This window comes from Canis lupus, chromosome 4, assembly GCF_011100685.1.
Source record: "Canis lupus familiaris isolate Mischka breed German Shepherd chromosome 4, alternate assembly UU_Cfam_GSD_1.0, whole genome shotgun sequence".
In the NCBI taxonomy this organism is placed as follows: Eukaryota; Metazoa; Chordata; class Mammalia; order Carnivora; family Canidae; genus Canis; species Canis lupus.
This window is the reverse complement of record NC_049225.1, coordinates 64,643,915-64,663,111: the sequence shown is the minus strand read 5'-3', so window position 1 is coordinate 64,663,111 and position 19,197 is coordinate 64,643,915. Positions and strand designations below refer to the sequence as shown.

Genomic DNA, 19,197 nt, shown 5'->3' with positions numbered 1-19,197 from the left:
TACTTTTAAAATATGACTATACCTTTATTAGATATTCAATGTATTTTTCAGAAGATTTATAGGTAAACTTTGTATTATATTATTAGTCAGCCATGGCTTCCTCTATGGATTAAAGAATTAAAATGTTAATGGGAAATTCATGGCTCAGGAATTAGAAAGCTTCCTTTTTCCTCTGAATGACTAAGTATATATTTGGCTCTTTTCAATATCATGACCCAGAAAATTCATTAGATTTACATTAACAAAGTGAGCAGTGTATATTAATTTTCCCAGTCTAGAAAAAAGTAAGAAAACTAACAACTCTTGAGTGTCTCTACTGTGCCAGGTACTTTCATTTAGTCATTTCATAAAACAACTAAAATGTAGATCTGTAAATTAAAAAGAGAAAATTATAGACTATCTCCAAATAATTAGGGTAAAACCATCCATAAAAAAAAGTTGTAGGGCAAGAAATATAATTTATTGTGACAGTAAATAATTACTGTGCCCCTCATGTGCAACTCACAATTGATTACAGCTCCAGGATACTGAAAGAGAAACCCACAGAGGATGGGGGTCCAGCAGATCCCCCCATCTAGGACTGGATCATTGACAATGGATCTGAGAATTTGGGGTTAACTGAAACTTTCACTTCCCTCTGAGAGACCACAATTTTATACTTGCAACTCTTACATCCAAAGGCAAAAGAAGAAGACACAGAACTCTGCCTTAGCTGGAATGTTTCTTTAATATTTGATTTGACTTTGCAAACCCATGTATTAATAAACAGCTGATGTTAGAGCAACTCAATCTTTAAGAATTGCATCAACAGAGGAATTAATACCTATGGAAAAATTTTTAAGTGAAGAAAGTTACCCAACCACTATGAAAATACATGGTAAATCTGGCATGAGACTACTCAAATGAAATTAAAACAGATAAAGCAAATAAAAGAGAATTTAAAAATTATATCTGGAATTGTAAGAGTTAAAAATTTTATGGCCAAAGAATCAGTTTACACATATTTTCCCCTGTTGCTTTCCACTGGGGATCATTACTATAACTAAAAGAAAAAAGTCTTTAGAGGAATTTTCAGACAAAAATCCCTTCATACTACCTTACTTAAGTCTTAAGCACTTACAGTTTTGTTTTGTCTGGTTTATTAGCAAATTTACATTGAAATGGTTAAATTGTTTTTAGATTTTACCAGAAAATATGCATGCAAAAATGAGTTTGAAGTTTTTCATAATATATTGTTTACTATAGCTATAGATGGAAGGGGAAAAACAGATTTGTACTTATGTTAGATTTTTTCTTTTATGATTAGATTTTTAAATTTCTTTATAAACTGTCTCTTAAACTGTGAATTATTCTTTTTTTTTAAGATTTATTTATTTATTCATGAGAGACAGAGAGAGAGAGAAAAGAAGGGACACAGGCAGAAGGAGAAGCAGGCTCCATGCAGGGAGTCTGATGTGGGACTCAATCCCGAGTCTCCAGGATCACGCCCTGGGCCGAAGGCGGTGCTAAACCACTGAGCCACCAGTGCTGCCCCATGCGAATTATTCTGTGTAACATTACCTTATCCTCCACTAAATTGCTTCTTTTTCTTTTTTTTTTTCCAGTCTCATTGTAAAGGCTAAAGTTGCCTTTATTTCAGACACAAAATTTGAAACTATCACCAAAATTTGTCTTATGAAAGATGATATTTCCCTAAAATTTCAGAAAATACACTGAGATTTTGGATGTATACATCAAAACAAGGTACACTGTCCATAATTATTACATATGATTAGGAAAAAATGACTGAAATAATAATACAGGAGTGTCACCAATGAACCACAGGAGGTCCTGAGACAAACCTGACATCTAGAATTTCATTTAATCCTCATCACAACACTAAGAGATGGGTTCTATTGTTACTATTCCATGTAATGAATGAAAAAATTATTTTTAGTTCATTTTTAAGAAAAATATTTTTCTATAAAAATTATACTCTTTTTATGTAAAAAGAAAATGGAGCAATTTATAAAAGGAGAAAGAAGGCATAATACCTTCAAAAACTCATCACACAGGAAAAAAATTATTAGTGTTTGTGGAAAAGTATTTCAGATGTGTCTTTTTGCATGTGTATGAACACAAGGCTATTGCTATGTGTTATGTCCATACAGATTGACAGATAAGCAGTAAGATGACAGATAGATGAATAGATAATATAGATTAATATATAGAGTGGTGATAAATAACAGATAGTTAGAAATTCAGCTAGTGGTTTTTTTTTTTTTTTTCAGCTAGTGCTTTGAAAAACAATTTATTTTTATTTCTTCTCTTTCCGTGCACTTGATCAACCAAAAGCTTCCATATTTGATAGAGGTGGTAAGATTTGGATGTCCAAAAAAATGCAAAGAAGTTACTATTCAATATCTGATATTCAAAACAGAATTTTAAGAAGACTTTAGGCTTGAAAGTCCTACAACATGAAAGAAGAATATTTTATATAATCTTTTATCTTCCCTTTAGTGTATCAAGAGCCAGTCTTCAAGAAGTAGCCCATAAAGTCTTCACAATGTGATTTCCATACAGGAAGTCCTTGGTCATTTATATTTTGCCAACAGTAGTGGTTAATTCTCGGTTAGCCTCTGACCCACAGGTAAAAGATGGGCTCTTCCTCGGGCTGGCAGTGCAGGGTCAGCAGGATGGGGCAGGCCGTGCATGCAGGTGTTCATGGGGTCCTGGCCCAGCCCTGGCCATCGTGCAGGCCTGGTACAGGGATGAGTCCGCCAACGACAGTGTGCAGCCAGGCTACCTGGTCTGCCTGGAACAGCTGTCTAGGCTCGAGGTTGTTTACTGGAAGCTGGATCCTGACAAATAGAATGATGCAGAATTAGAAAAGATCCAAAAAGAGAGAAACTAGTCCTGGAAAGACATAATAACCATATGTAAGGACAAACTCCCAAATTATACAGTAAAGATAAAGATGTTCTATGAGGAGCATTTGCACTTGGATGGAGATCCACCACGTTTTGGCCAGTGGTGGGTACTTTGATATGAGAGACAAAGAGGACAGGTGGGTCCTCATTTTCATGCAACAAGGAGATACGATAACTCTTCCTGTAGGGATTGATCACCACTTTACACAGGATGAAAAGAACTGCACGAGGGCCACTTGGTTGTTTGTGGGGGAACCAAAGTGCACAGTGTACAACCTGCCAGCTGACCAGAGTAGCGCTCCCAGGGCCTAGCTCGCCTTTCGTCCCTGTGAATGTTCTGAACATGATCCCAGCAGAGAATCTGTCTTTTTTCCTTGCTTTTCTATTATAGACTTGGGACTAGGAGAGCTTCCCTTTGTAAGATTATTTGATCACACTGTTTTAATGAAAGGAGCTTTTATTATAAAAGTGATTTTTACATGGAAGCAGTTGTGGGAATGTGGAAAATCACATTTATTTTACCTAATTCAAGATCAGCACTCAGCAGCCCTGTGTTAAGCACTTGCATTCAACTTTAACCTGAATGAGAGTCATCTCTCCAAATGTGAGCGCTGAACTGCTCCTTGGGGACCTGGTTCTTCATCTGGAAGCAGATGTCAATCGATGACATGTCTGCCTTGTAAGAAGGTATCATCATAGATGACAGGACTGGCCTGATGGAAGACACTTTTTCTCCCAAAATGGCGTAGTGAGTGCTGTGTGGATTGAGCATATTAATTGTATTAGTGGGTGGATCCTTGGAGTTGCTTATGCCACTTTCTTATTCGAAATAAAATAGCTGCCTTAATTTTATACTCTTGGTTTGGAGTCCTTATATTCAGGTTCATTAAAATCATTCCATTTAGAGCCTTAAAAAAGGGAGGTGGTGATATTAAAAGATGCTTAACTACTTCACAAGTTTATAATTATAATTACCTTACCTGTATGGAGTTTTGTTTGTTTTTTAAGATTTTATTTATTTATTCATAAGAGACACACAGAGAGAGGCAGAGACACAGACAGAGGGAGAAGCAGGCTCCTCACAGGGAGCCTGATATGGGACTCAATCTCCGGACCAGGATCACACCCTGAGCTCAACCACTAAACCACCCAGGCATCCCTCTTTTCTTTTCTTTTTTTCTTTTTTCTTAATTTCTTGGAAATTGTTTTCATTTTTGTTATCATGCCTATTTTACCCCGTAATTTTACATAGCCAATATGTTAAAATATCAATGTTTTATATTATAAGACATGTATTATTACTTACTCGTTTTACTAGTTAACAAAGTACACAATGTTAATAATAATCCAAATAATTAATGATGATTGGTTAATAATATTTTGGGTCAATATAGAGCTTTTAACTTTTCAAAATTTTTATAAAAGTTACTACCTTTTACTTTTTCTACTTTAAACATCTGAATATCTATAAATGCTTTTTCACAAAAAGCTTTAACAACAAATACAACAAAAAAAAATGAATTTCCATCTAATGGGAAAAAAGAATTGAGTCACAAAGAGTGAGAATAACTTTCTTCAGGTCATACTGCTGGTAGCTGGCTGGCAGAGCTGAACAAATTAAATCAGTTCTTCAAATCCCCAGCCCAGTATTATTTTCATTAAACATCCCTTTGAAGTTATCTCTAGACAAGTTTCTTCACTTTAGGATCAAGTTAGAAAAGATCACTTAAGCTATCTGCACGGCAAGATCTATCAGAGCCAGTTGTACTTTGGTCCTCCTTCTAATCTTTGTCATTGGTAAATCTTGCCCATTCTCTAATTTTCTTCTGTCCAAGCACCCACATTGATGCACTGATCTGACCTGGAAATACAAGGACATTTTCTGGTTACTGTGGCTTTGGGATAACCTGTCTCTGCCAAGTTGGTCATTGCTTAGACAGTCAGTCCATCATAACTTTGTCCAATCCAATAATAAAATCTGGACATCAAAGAAAATCAATGTATTTGAATATTTTTTAAGTGAGTAAGGGCATCCTTTTAAAAATATCCTTTCTAAGCCAAGAATTAAAATGCAAAATAGTGAGTGGATGCTGGAGATTAGATATGAAGAAATAGTTTGGGAGTTCATAAACCCTAATTTCACCAGATACTGACTCACTTCGTACTTAAAGGATTTTGTTTTTAAAGTCTCTATTCTTTTAGTTAGTCTGTACATTTAAAAAGAAAAATGAGAGAAATAGATCACATATTAAATAAGAAATTCAGACTAAGTATTCAAAACTATATAAAATGAAAGCTTTTTAAAAAGATTTCATTTATTTACTCACGAGACACAGAGAGAGAGAGACAGAGGCACAGGCAGAGAGAGAAGCAGGCTCCCCATGGGGAGCCCAATGTGGAACTCCATCGTGGGTCCCAGGATCGCACCCTGAGCCAAAGGCAGACCGTCAATCACTGAGCCACCCACACATCCCATAAAATGAAAATATTTTATAACACCTCAGAACTTAAGCTCAAAGCACTACAAGATCTGACTTATAGATTTTCTTTGCTGAACTTATCTAATCATTTATGTACTCAACGTAATCACATGTTCTGAAATACAACCAATGAAAAATAACACATGAAATCAGAATCTCAAAAAAACCCTCAAGAAACCCTATTAGACTTATTCTCATAAAAAAATAAAATCCTTGAAATATTCCTTGCCCACAAATGATTATGAAACAATGAGAGATACTTAACGGAGGAAGATGCTTAAGGTCAAGTAACAAACAAGATATGAAAAAATCTGTTGTAACTGTGGAGTGTGCTCCTTTATTGTAACACATTATAAACTTTAAAACAGTGCTCAGCCTAGTTTTATAGATACTACTCTTGATCCTACCTCATGTTCTGTTGCATTTGAAAATGTTTTTCTACTTAAAACCTCTAAATATCAGGCTGAAGAAGCCTGACTTAAGAGCACTTATTAAGAACATTTCACGCCTATTTTATTACATTTAAGCTGCTTTGAAATCATTGGAGTGTCTCAGCTAGGTTTCCCTTGAACTTATTACCCTACTATGACACATAGAGGCTTTTCCCAAAGGCAGTATCTTTTTCAAAAGTACCATCTCATATCAGCTTATTAGCTACGATGGCCACTTCAATCGGTTAGCAACATTAGGGGAATAGAGGTCTCAAGTATTCTAAAAAGTTTTTGAAGACTTAATAATTCTATAATATGATTTTTGTAGTGTTTTGTTTTTTTGACCTTTTTCTTCGTCTTTCATTCTCAGGATCTAAAAAGGCATTAGCCTAATGTCTAAAACTCTCCACTAGTATTTAAAAATCTTGTTGTGAACTCTGATAGAAGAATGATCCTCTCCTGGAGTGATAATGGCCAACTGTTCATCTACTCTAGGTCCTTCTGCTGGGGAACACCAGAGCATTTAACACCTTTACTCCAATTTCAGTCAAGCCACTCAAAATAAAAGACATTTGCACTTCTACCACCACTCTAAAAACTTTAGAGGCCACATTACCACATAAAATTTCTGCTTTAACTGATAGCATGAATTCTGAAGATTTTCTCTAATTGTTTATACTTTACTATTGCTCCATAATTTAAGATATCTCAAAGTAAGCTGTTCAGCTATTCTTATGGCAAAAACCATCTTTATAACAAAATTATCTATACAGTTCTGGATCTGAAAATTTGAAGCTAGAAGTGACTGTTCATACTGAGCTCAGTTTTGTGGTAATAAACAGATCATTCTGATATTTTGAGTCTGAGCATCTATTTGAGTCCCTGTCTAATAGTTCCAACTGTCCTCATCTTTCCCCACAGAAGATACTCAACTTCCAATAGAGAAAACAAAAATCCCAGTAGGTATTTCAACAGAAAGAACTTAATATAAATGAGTTAAATAGGTGTTGAATGGTATAAGAGAGATGATGGCCAAAGTAAGCAGCTTCTTGGAAAGAACCAAGAACCAAGTGAACGGGCTTTAGTTACATTCACAGAACTCAGAAGTTTTATAGATCATAAAATCCCATGGACTCAGGTCTGTGAGGAGAGGAGCTGGTGTACCAGGAGAGGAAGAGAGCTGGCTGAGGAGGGAGCACCCTGAGGACATGCACTTTCAGGCTGCTCCCGGATCTCTGAGGAGTCACAATGAAGCCAGTTCTTGGAATGCCAAACACACACACACACACACACACACACACACAACAAAACAAAAACTGCTAGAGATCTCAACCAACTCCTGTTGCCAGGGTAAAGGGGTTTGACTAGGGAGACCCTGGGGAGACCTTGTCAGTAACAGCAAGTACATGAGTAGGCTCAAATCCTATTTCCCCTCCTGCTTTCCAATTTCCCTCCAGTTCCCCTTTGGCAAGGAAACCTCCCTAGCAGGGAGCCAGAGGCAAAAGAAAACTGTTGTTTTCAGAATTCTAGTTCCAGTCTTGCAAAGCAGAGTATAGAAAGGTGGATTTCAAGCTGAGGGATGATCTTATCACTGTTGTCATGTCTACTCATCATCCTTCAAATATTGGCTAGGAGAGTCTTCCCTACCCTAGAGATAGGGCTCTGTAAGTTCCCCCTTTCTTTGCTCTCCTATGTTTTGATGAGGGGCAAAGGATTTAATCATAAGAAAATCTCTCTCTCTCTCTCTCTCTCTCTCACACACACACACACACACAAATTGGTGGACAATAAGCTCATTAAGAATCAAATGAATAGCTAATAAAGTAAGAAAATATTTTTCACCTACCAGACTGCAAAAAAAAGGAAGTTTCAATAAAGCCATCTATGATCAAGGATTTAGTAAAAAGAAGTTGCTAAGTGTAAACTGGTGGTTTATCATATTGTAGTAATAATCTGTTGTCTGAAGACCCTTACAAGAATGTGATCCCCTAAAGCTTCATCACAATAGAGATGCTTAATTAAGATGATGCTGAGTGAAAGAAGGAAGGCAGCAGGGAACTTTCCTGAGGTCAGAGGTGGAGTGGAGGAGACACATTGATACCAGGTTCTTGGATTTCATTCTAGAAGCCTTGGCATCACACCATTTCAGGAAATTCTCCTACTCTTTACATGCATACAAACCTGTCCATAAGAGATTTTAAAGTTTTATTAGTTTTTGACCACTTTCTTACATACAAAAATAAATTCAAAATGGATGAAACACCTACGTGTGAGACAGGAAACCATCTAAATCCTAAAGGAGAACACAGACAGTAAGTAACCTCTTTGACATCAGCTATGACAACTTCTTTCTAGATGTGTCTCCTGAGGCAAGGGAAACAACAGCAAAAATAAACCATTGGGACTTTGTCAAGATAAAAAGCTTCTGTACAGCAAAGGAAATAATAAACAAACTAAATGGGAATGGGAAAAGATATTTGCAAATGACATATCTAATAAAGGGTTCGCATTTAAAATATATGAAGAACTTAAACTCAACACCCAGAAAATAAATAATCCAGTTAAAAAATGGGCAGAAGACATGAATAAACATTTTTCCAAAGAGGACATCCAGATTGCTAGCAGGCAAATGAAAAGATGCTCAACGTCACTCAACATCAGGGAAATACAAATCAAAAATACAATGAGATATCACCTCACATCTGTCAGAATGGCTAAAATCAACAACACAGGAAACAACAGATGTTGGCAAAAATGCAGAGAAAGGGGAACTCTTTTACACTGTGGGTGGGAATGCAAACTGGTGCAGCCACTTTTGAAAACATATGGAGGTTCTTCAAAAGTTAAAAATAGAGCTACCCTATGATCCAGCAATTGTACTACTAGGTATTTATCCAAAGGACACAAAAATACTGATTCAAAAGGATACATGTACCCTGATGTTCATAGCAATATTATCAACAACAATCAAATTATAGAAAGAGCACAAATATCCATCAACTGATGAATGTATAAAGAAGATATGGTATACATATATATACATATATATGTATATATTATATATATATATGATGCAATATTACTCAGCCATCAAAAGAATAAAATTTTGCCATTTGCAATGATGTGGATAGAGTAAGAGAATACTATGTTAAGCAAAACAAGTCAGTGAAATAAAGACAAATACTATGTGATTTCACTTATATGTGGAATTTAAGAAGCAAAACAGATGAATATAGTGGGGGGAAAGGATGTTAACCATAAAACATATTCTTAACTATAGAGAACAAAATAAGGGTTACTGGAGGGGAGATAGGGAGATGAGTTAAATGGGGGATGGGCATTAAGGAGGACACTTGTGATGAGCACTGGATGTTGTATGTAAGTGAACATTCACTAAATTCTACACCTAAAATAACAGTGCACCAGAATTTAAATAAAAACTTGCAAAAGAAAAAAAAAATAAATAGAAAAAACTAATAAAGTTTATTAGTTTTTTGGATATAGAAATATATAAAGAACAAGAAAAATCCTACAATTTTACCATGTAGATAATCTCAGTTTATATTTTTACATAAGTAATATATGTGCAGAGTTAGAAAAAAATTAACCTGTTCAGGGAAGCACAAAATAAAAACATAGAAAGCTTTCTATTTCTGCTCCAGTCCCTTTAATGGAAAGATTTTTGGTTAAAATTTTAAAAATTTAAGTGTTAGAAAAGCTTATTCCAGGTATAAAGATATAGCTCAAGCTTTTTATTTTCAGTCTAAATTACATCATTTATTTTTTTAAAATTTTTATAAAGATGTATTTATTTATGTGAGAGAGTATGAGCTAGAGAGGCAGAGGGAGAGGGAGAGGGAGAGAGAGAACCTCAAGCAGACTCCACACAAAAGTGCTAAGCCCAATGTGGGGATCGATCTCATGACCCTGAGATCATGACCTGAGCTGAAACCAAGAGTTGGATGCTTAACTGATTGTGCCCCCAGGAGCCCCTAAATTATATGAAATTGTATTCCTGAACACTATCCTTGCAAACCATCACAGTAATATAGCACCATGGTATGGTAACATTATACAACTCAATATGCTTTCAATAATATGTAGTTTAATTCTCTCTGTTTGGAGATGAAGAAAGCTTGGAGATAAAGTTTGTGTAACTACCCTGAGCCCCCAAATCAGTAACTAACAGAGTTACTAAAACAATTCAAAGTTCCTGCTTTCCCATCCTTAATACATATATTACCCCAAATTCAAGTAATAGATATAGGGGAATTAACTAAAACTGTATGTGTTAAAGCTAATGACAGATCTTCTATAATTATTTTGTTTCTATAGAGAACAGATTTTTAGACAAAAGATAAGAGTTCCTAATATTTTTGTAGTACGAATGTTAGAACTATTGAGGCAAAAAAAAATCCACATTTCACCAGGTGTTTCACATGAGTCTGACAACTGTTTTTAAAACATTGCTAATCCTTTAAGCTTGTATCCTAACATCATTTGTGTTTGTGTACCTCATCACAAATAGAAACGGGAATATTCTCTAAATATTAGACTCGATGAGAATTTCCTTAGCAATATTCCAGCCTCACATGCCCTGTAAATGAAAGGCGCTAACAGTTCTTTTATATTAGCAATATTATATCTGAGATGCAAATGCTGTGTTCCTCGGATTTCTTCGCCATCGTCAAGAGTATCATTATCTTGACAGAATGAGGAATTTGGGGGATGGTGTTGCAGGAATCAAAAAGACAACACAATGCTTGAGCAAATTTTTAAGAATACTAAGTGGAAAATAAATGCAAATACTCCCTAAAATGCATCTGTGTTTGAGGGAGGTCGGAATTTGAATTAATTGCTAAAACAAACATATCAGAACAATTAATAAATTCAATCTGTGTTCCTCTAGGGTTAATATTCTGATTAAAGGACAGAGAATTAATTGGGCATTTTGCAAAAGAAAAAATGCAGATGATCCAGTAAAATAGAAGACTACCTAATAATTAGATTTGCAAAATTAATAATAATGATAATATCCAATGTGATCAAAAGTGGGAAAATGGAGACTTCCATACATTGTTGCTAGAGATGTTAATTGGTCTAATTTTCTGGAAGGCAATTTGGCTTGTCTATTAACATTTTAAATGTGCATGCCCTTTGATCCATCAAGTCCAATACTAGAATCTATCCCAAGGAATTCACTGAAAAATGCACCAAAAAAATCTAAGTGAAAGGATGTTTATTGCATTGCTTATAGCAATAAACAGCTGGGTAATGTCCTCACTGTCTATCAGTACAATATTGGTCATTTATTTAATGAATATACAGCCATTAAAAAGAATGATGTAGATGCATTTGCACTGACATAGAGAGATGGTAATGATGTATAATTAATTAAAAGGAAAGAAAACTGGGGAATAGGCTACAAAAATATGTTTAGAATTGTTTGTGTGCATGCGTCTTTAGACATATAGTTATGCACTTAGTTTGGCATAGAATATTTTATCTATTGTTTTACACAAATTTGTACTGTTAATTATTTTGCAGTAAGTTTTTATTATATTTATAATCAGCAAAGATAATAAATATATTCTAACTCAGGCAGAAAAAAAGACCGTTCACATAACTGTCCATTTTTAGCATTGGGATGGTGGAGAGTCATTTTGTCAAGTTCCATAAAACATTGAGAATTTCTTTTCCTTTTTTTTATTCTATAAAATGTCAGCATTAAATTTTGCAAGCTGTATGTGACAGGATATAGGCACAAAGAAATGCCACAATTATGTGAGCTCAGGAACTCTTGAATCAGTGTTAATATTTTGCCTTCATTTGTTAACTTGTAGCACATGCTACTATTACATAGGGAAGATTATTCCTGGTAATAATAGCTAGTATTTATGGAAACTTACCATGTGATAGGTACTGGTCTCAGTGCTTTAAATGTATCAACTCACTTAGTCCTCACTATAACTATGAATAACAGCTGCTCATATTATCTTTCTTCTACAGAAGAATACCCGAGTTATCAAAAGTTTAAGTAATTGGCCCAATATTGCAGAGCCAATAAGCAGCAGAATCTAGTAGGAAGTCCAATATCTGAGTCCAATATCTGCTAGGGTTTTTCTTTGGAGAAGATTTGGGATCCTTTACTTGATTTATGCTTTCACTAGGCATAAAAATGTTACATTTGTAAAGCTATTTTCTGGAAATTACATAAATCAAAAGTCTTCTAAGAATCTTCTCTTTTATTCACATTTAGCTAAAAACCAGTGTGAGAGCTAAATGCTGCAACGTGGGAATGGGCCTGGGGGCGATGACAGGAGTGGGAATGCAGGTGGTGTTAAGAGAGCAGAAGGGAGGTGGACTGATTGAAGGACAAATGAAGACTGAAGGAATGGGGGACACAGAAGATAGGTCTTAAAAGATTGATTTAAGTTTTATTGTTCTATCCTGAATATGAAAGAAAAAACACATATGGGGGCACTTGAGCGGCCCAATTGGTTAAGGCTTTGCCTTGGCTGGGGTCATGATCTCAGGGATCCTGGGATCCTGGGATCAAGCCCTGCATCAGGCTATCTGTTCAGTGGGGAGTCTGCTTCTCCCTCTCTTATTCTCTCTCTCACTCTTTCTTGCCCTTGCTCTCTCTCAAATAAATAAATAAAATAGAAATAAATAAATAAATAAATAAATAAATAAATAAATGATAAATAAATAGTACATACTCATTGTAGAAATTTTAGAAAGTACAGAAAATCATAAATATGACAATGACAACCACTGAAACTCAGAAATAATCACATTTTGGGGTATTCTCTGCTGGGTACAATTTCAATACACAGTGATCAAAGTGGAGACAATTTAGCGAGAACAAAGGCAGAGAGGTGGGAAAGACCAGATTATATTGATACACTATTTAAGCAGCTGGAACAAAGGAAATTAAAGGTAAGTCTGAAGGAGTAGCTTAGGGGACTTCATCATTGAAAACCTTAAATGTAAGGGAGCCACAAGGTGAGCAGTAGGGAGCCATTGAAGGTTTTAGTGCAAAGGAAGGACGTGTTCGAAGCCACACTTAAGAAAGATTAATCTGGTGGTAGCATCAGAAAAAGTGAGAAAAAGGAATGATGGGAATTAAGAACACTTAATACTTTATTACAGTGATCTAGAGGAAAAAGTTATATACGTAATCCCAAATTAAAGACAACATAACAAATAGAAGAGGGAAAAAAACACATAATTGCAGAAATAAAGTCCAGTACACCTTGCCTAAAATGCCAGTATCTCTGTGTGTGCAGTTTTTACTATCTCTCATTCTATCTTCCTTTTTAGGGGAAGAGCCTGATATGTTGCAAAACTGTAGAACATCAGTTTTGACAATTCTACAAGAGTGGTTAGTTTCTTAATAAGTAACTCATGCTATGATTGGAACAAAATATACAACAAGACAAAGAATTGGTTACCTTCACAAATTCAGAGGCTACATTACTGAAACAGCAAGCTTTTACAAGGATTTGAACAAAGGCCTTCCTAAGATTAGTATTTTGCCCAAAATAAAATAATTTGGTTATAGGATTTGTCAACTGTACATCTTTCTCTTGACTTACTGTTGCATAATTAACAGTCTTAGAAATAATGGACAATTCAGTAAATCATTTCTATTTAAATTTAATTGAGAGAGAAATTATATTATGATGACAAGGGTTTAGTACTATCTGTGCATACATTTAATAAATTGCCTTAGTTTGCTTTGCATTTTTAGGTGTTTGTTATTTTTTCCGTGATTAGTGCTAGATGATATTACAATTCCTGTTAGAGATAAAATATTCAAGAGCAATTAGAAGAATTATTGTGTCAGAAATAGCTCTCTGTGACTTCTTTTCCCAGATCTGACATTACAAAATATGTGACCTCATACTTCATTCTTCCAATTTCTGAAGTGGAGATAGAAGTTGAAATTGTAAAAATTGAAGTTGTAGAAACCAAGGAATTGCAGTCCTCTTCTCTGTGTGTTATATGAATACCCTATAGGCATTCCATAAATGCATAGGTAGTATAAACATCCACAGAAAAAAGTTTCTGGTAGCTTTTGGCAGCTGTATTTGCAGCAAACACTGTAGAAATGTTTCCAGACTTGTGTTCCTTATACCACTAGCTCTTGCTGCTTTAGCCAATGATTGATTGGAAAAAGGTAGGAAAGCCCAGCCACTTTGCCTAAAGTGAGAATATCTTGGAGGCCCAGCTTATATTCTAGAGCTCTCCAGGGGTTTCTGCCTGAAGCTACCCTACATGGGATTTTGCACCCTTCCTAGCTTCTTCTCTCTTCTGTGTCCTGTGTTGGCCCTAACCATTTTCTCCTGGGGAAACTTAATATTCTTTTGTATGTGAATCCTTTTCTCAGGGTTTCATCTGAGGAACCCAACATAGGAACTACAAACTGAAAACCAAAAGTGAACTAGTATCAAGTTTACTGAAAACCAGTTGTCATTTTCTTTCAAAAAACCAGGCCATGAATATGATAAGAGCAATTAAATCACCAGAGAAATACAAGAGAAATCAGAGTTTCAGAAGGAGCTTTTCAATGAGCCTTTCCAAAAATATTGTCATGTCAAACTGAAAAGGAGAAAAAATTCAGTGTGACTCATCCTTTTCAGAAAAGTAATAGCTGCCACTTACTGAATTCCTACCTATGATTATCACTATTCTAGCATCTTTCCTTATCTATGTCACTTCGTCCTCAGAATGATTCTACAGTGGAAGTATTGCTTTATTTTTCATGTTTAGAGCGTGGCTCCAAGTTCACACAGCTTAGCAAATACTGGTACCAGGATTCAAACCCAGATCTAACCTGGCACTCAAGTTCATAGTCTTTCCGCTTCACCTCGCTGTATTGCTCTTCTATAAAGAGTGTTCCTCAATATAATGGATGCCTATGTTCGTTGAGTTGCTATTGGTTTTCACACTGACATTGGCAGGAAACGATGAGATGGTATTTATCCAGTGACTTTCATCAAAGTACTTACTCTTTGTAAATGTAAACCAAACTCTTCCGATTACTTCAAAAGCCTAAAAAATAAGATTTCTCAAATCTTGTATTTTAAGAATACCAAGATTTGTCCAGTTATGGCTATGTCATGAATGTGCCCATTAAAGAGGTCATCTACAATTTGCTTGATCAGCTAGTGCAAAAAAGACAGCAATAAACATATTATGCAAGTGCTAAGTCTAGACAGAGCTATTATGCTCAATACCTCATGGCTCACACATAACTACTTAGATTGTTTAGATAATAACTCTGGCCAATCATTTTCCTGTGGTGGTCATTTTTGACTTCTGAAGGCTGGTCAACTTATTCCTGTTACAGCATGCTATCATGAGGCACATTAAGTTGTAATGTTGTATCTTTTGTCTATAACAACTGTGGAGAAAAATCAAGAATGTCCACAAGAAGCTGGAGCCATTTTGCTTTTTGTGATCAGACACATTCAGATACATAACATTAAGTCAGTTAATGACACAGAAAGCAGCATAACTCTAGTGGGTGGCATTATATGTTTCTGGCCTTACAAAATAAAAATACCATCTTCATACACTGTGAACTCCTCTTTTAACCTTATGGCAGCAAATGCTTTTCATCCATGGAACAGTTCTACACTTGGTACACAACCCTGAGGATTTTGTATATCTCATTTAGCAGTTATTTGGATAAAGAGACTTAATTTAAGAATGGATACTAATTAAGTTGGGTGAAGAGATGACTCAATGAAGGCAGGAAAACTGAGTTTTGTTTCTATAGCTGTAGATTACTTTGGAATCAGAAGTGATTCATTTCCAACTGTCTCTATAAACATGGAAAACAATTGGACGTTGTTGAACTGTGTCCCCACTAAAGATGTTGAGGTCTCAACTCCTGGTACCTATGAATGTAACCTTATTTGGAAATAGGGTCTTCGCAGATGATTGAGTTAATTATTCATAGCATAGTTATTCAGAAAGCCTTCAATTCCCATTATGACTATTTAGTAAGTCATTAGCTCAGCATTCAAGATTCTCTATATTCCTGACAATATGTACACATTTAACTTCATTTTCTAATCATACCGCTTATAAATCATCCATAATATAGTCAAATTGATGTCCTCATAGTTCATTATACACACTGAAAGTCCCCAAATTCTTACTGTTGCTACTTCTTTGTTTCTCAAAAATGTTTTTTCTTCTCTTCATTTTTCCAGGCCTGAATCTTACTTCAAGGCCTAGTTTACCTCCCAGCATTCCCATAAAAATTTCCCAGATTGCACTGGAGTGGCTAATGGTGCTCTACTTTGAAATCCTATATTGCTTATTACCTTCAACTTATTTGATTCTCTAGCTATCTAATGTGTATTAAGTATGTCTTTTTGTGTATCTCTTATCTCTCCAACAAGATAATAAAAAATTACACTTATCTTTGTATTCTACAATATAAAAGCTAACATCCGATAAACATCAGTTGGCAATTATGATACATATTAATAACTTACGATATATATTATATATTGTTATACAATATATATTATCAACAATATATATCATGATATATCTGATATATCAATAGTGGTTGTCAATTTTTCAAGAAAATTACTTGAAATTCACAGATTCTTATAAGTAAAGGGTAATGTCTTTGCATTTATCTTATGAAACAAGTAGATCAGCATTATTATCTTGATGTTACAGAACTAAAAACAGAATGAGGCACATTAAATAGCTTCTCTAAAATTTGCCCCAATGTTAGAGACAGGATGGTCAACAAAGAGGCAAAGCCTGAATACAAACTCAGTTCTAACTCCAAGCCCATGACTTATTTATCCAGCATTAAAAATTGTCAATGAGTGTTTAATAAAAAGGAAACAAAGATAAAGATAAAGCAACCACCCTCAAAATGTTGAAGACTATTTTGAGAGTTAGAAATATGTAAATACAGGACGCCTGGGTGGCTCAGCAGTTGAGTGTCTGCCTTTGGCTCGGGGTGTGATCCTGGAGTCCTGGGATTGTATCCCACATCGGGCTCCCTGCATGGAGCCTGCTTCCCCCCTGCCTGTGTCTCTCTGCCTCTCTGCCTCTCTCTCTCTCTCTCTCTGTGTGTGTGTGTATGTGTCTCTCATGAATAAATAAAGATAATCTTAAAAAAAAAGAAATATGTAAATACCATAAATCTGCCTCTGGTGTACCGTCCAGTTCCTCTGACATAGTTTTTATTAATTACAATATCAATCAGAGAATATATAGGAAGGTATTATATGTTTTGTCTTTATATATATGACTTGGATCTGAATTCAATGTCATTTTTATTGAAGGATGAACATAGAACTACTGAAGAGAACAAAAGATGGATAATTCCATGTAATTCCAAGGTCAAGATTTAAGAGACCTACCTAGTAGACTAGGATACAATGAATTTGATCCATGATATGCTATGAATAGTGCAAAGAAAAAATGTAATTTGATGAATTAATTTTTCAAAACTCTTTAATTCAAGACTTTCTAATATTTGCACTAAGTTCTTAAATATTTATCAAAGAGAAAGAGAGAGAGAATCTTGTACTCTCAGCCAGATTTTATACTCTTTCAAGAACCCAGCTATCGTTTATCAATCTGAAAGAGCAATTATAGTTCTTGTATAAATGTGGTACATGTAAGCAACTAAGTGCTTTTTTTTTTGCTACTAAGTGCTTAATAGGTGCTGTATTTTCCTACGCACCTGCTGTACTCCAAACATACACATTAATAAAAAAATAAAGAGTTCAAGAATAGCTGAGGCTTAAAGAGTGTTTCATATACCTAAATTTATTTCTTTTCTTGGTTCTTAGGGCATTTTCCAGAGTTTAGGTTGGTATGCAAACTTTATCTCCTAGGTATTGGAAAAATCAGTAGTTGAGTGTACAAATGGCAGTTAAATTACTTTGGTTTTGTTGCTCACCATAGTAACACTGTATTCCAATGGATCATGTTTCATTTTTCTACAAACGAAAGAATTGAACAGTACATGATCCTTTTTAAAAAAAACACCAACTTATTTATCTACTGGGGAAAAATACTGTACCACATCAGTACATACCATCCTCTTCCATTAGTGAAAATCAAACAACATTGCAAAGTTTGTAAGCTTGGGTTGACAAAGCTGCCAGGAGAGATGAGGGAGTTCCAGCAATCAAGATTGAGATAATGTTAACTGATCAAATGTTCACCTCAGCTTATTTCCTTCCCTTTCCTAGTTTTCACTATTCCCACCCTTGTTACTGTGCTTTTGAGATGATAGCTGAATTCTCACTAAAATCCTGAGCTCACCTTTTACTTTTGTTCTCACTTGATGCACTATATACTTATGAGAAAATCCATAAATCTAGCAAAATATTTTAAAATAATTTATATGGTTTTGCTTAGTATGTGATGATCAAGATGCCATTGTGTGTGTGTGTGTGTGTGTGTGTGTGTGTGTCTAGTTTTATTCAGGCTTCTTTCTTCTCTTCTTTAGCTCACCCTTTAGAAATTGTTTTATTTCAGCACTAATTTTAAAAAGATGTATTTTATTTTGCACTTTTATCTTGTGCTTTTAGTTTACACTTTTTATCTTATGCTTTTCACTAGCACTATGGGAAAAGAAATTTTAAAAAGCTAGTTACATCAAAAACCATAAAGATTGAGCAAGCCATAATCCTCCTGCTAATGGATATGCTATAATCAACAGGAATGTTACATAAAACTAATATTTCCATTCCTTTACGTTTATAGAAAGGTTCAAGACAACTGCTTTTTCATTATCAATTTTACGTCGCAAACAAGCAGATTAAAAGAGGCAGGAGACCATTACTGTCTGGGAGAATTCATGTTTCTCATGTAGGGGTGAAATAAGAACTACATTCTGAGCTTTCTTGGAAAGAAGCCACTTAATCTTCCCTTGGGGTCTGGTGGGGTTTCCTGAGCTTTTTCCTGGCAATAGTCAACTGTTGTTTATGGGACCATGCCAAGACGCCAAGGGGTTGAGGAACTCTCATTTGGATGGCTGGCCTGTCTGGCACTCTCCTTGGTGCTAGCTGCTTCCAAGATGCTTGCTTCTCTGGGCTTTGTTCTAGCAAGCCAGACTGAAAAGGGGCCACCCTGCACAGCCCTTGATGGATTAACATCTACAAATGATTTCTTGGCTTTGTTAACTCTACCTGACCCACCTCCCTACAAAGCTTCCCTAAACTGCTCCAGTCTTGCAGCACCTAAATTTTACCTTGCCCTTGGCACTTAGCAGATTTTGTATGGCTTTGGAATTTAGGTTGTGGTTTGGTTTCTGAGTTTGTAAGACATTTTGGAGTAGGCACTTGCAAATTGCCTTATACCTACAGTACCTCATAT

At 35.3% G+C, this 19,197-nt stretch overlaps 1 protein-coding gene across 1 annotated transcript in view; it reads right to left on the bottom strand.

Annotated features, from left to right (window-relative positions):
• Positions 1-1,547: 1,547 nt before the first annotated feature.
• Positions 1,548-19,197, bottom strand: part of LOC111095612 (amyloid beta A4 precursor protein-binding family B member 1-interacting protein-like) — a 90,821-nt gene continuing 73,171 nt past the window's right edge. The window contains exon 7 of the mRNA XM_038535135.1: positions 1,548-2,840. Within this exon, the coding sequence (XP_038391063.1) occupies positions 2,808-2,840 (33 nt within the window). The 3' untranslated portion in view covers positions 1,548-2,807. The remainder of the gene's footprint in view (positions 2,841-19,197) is intronic.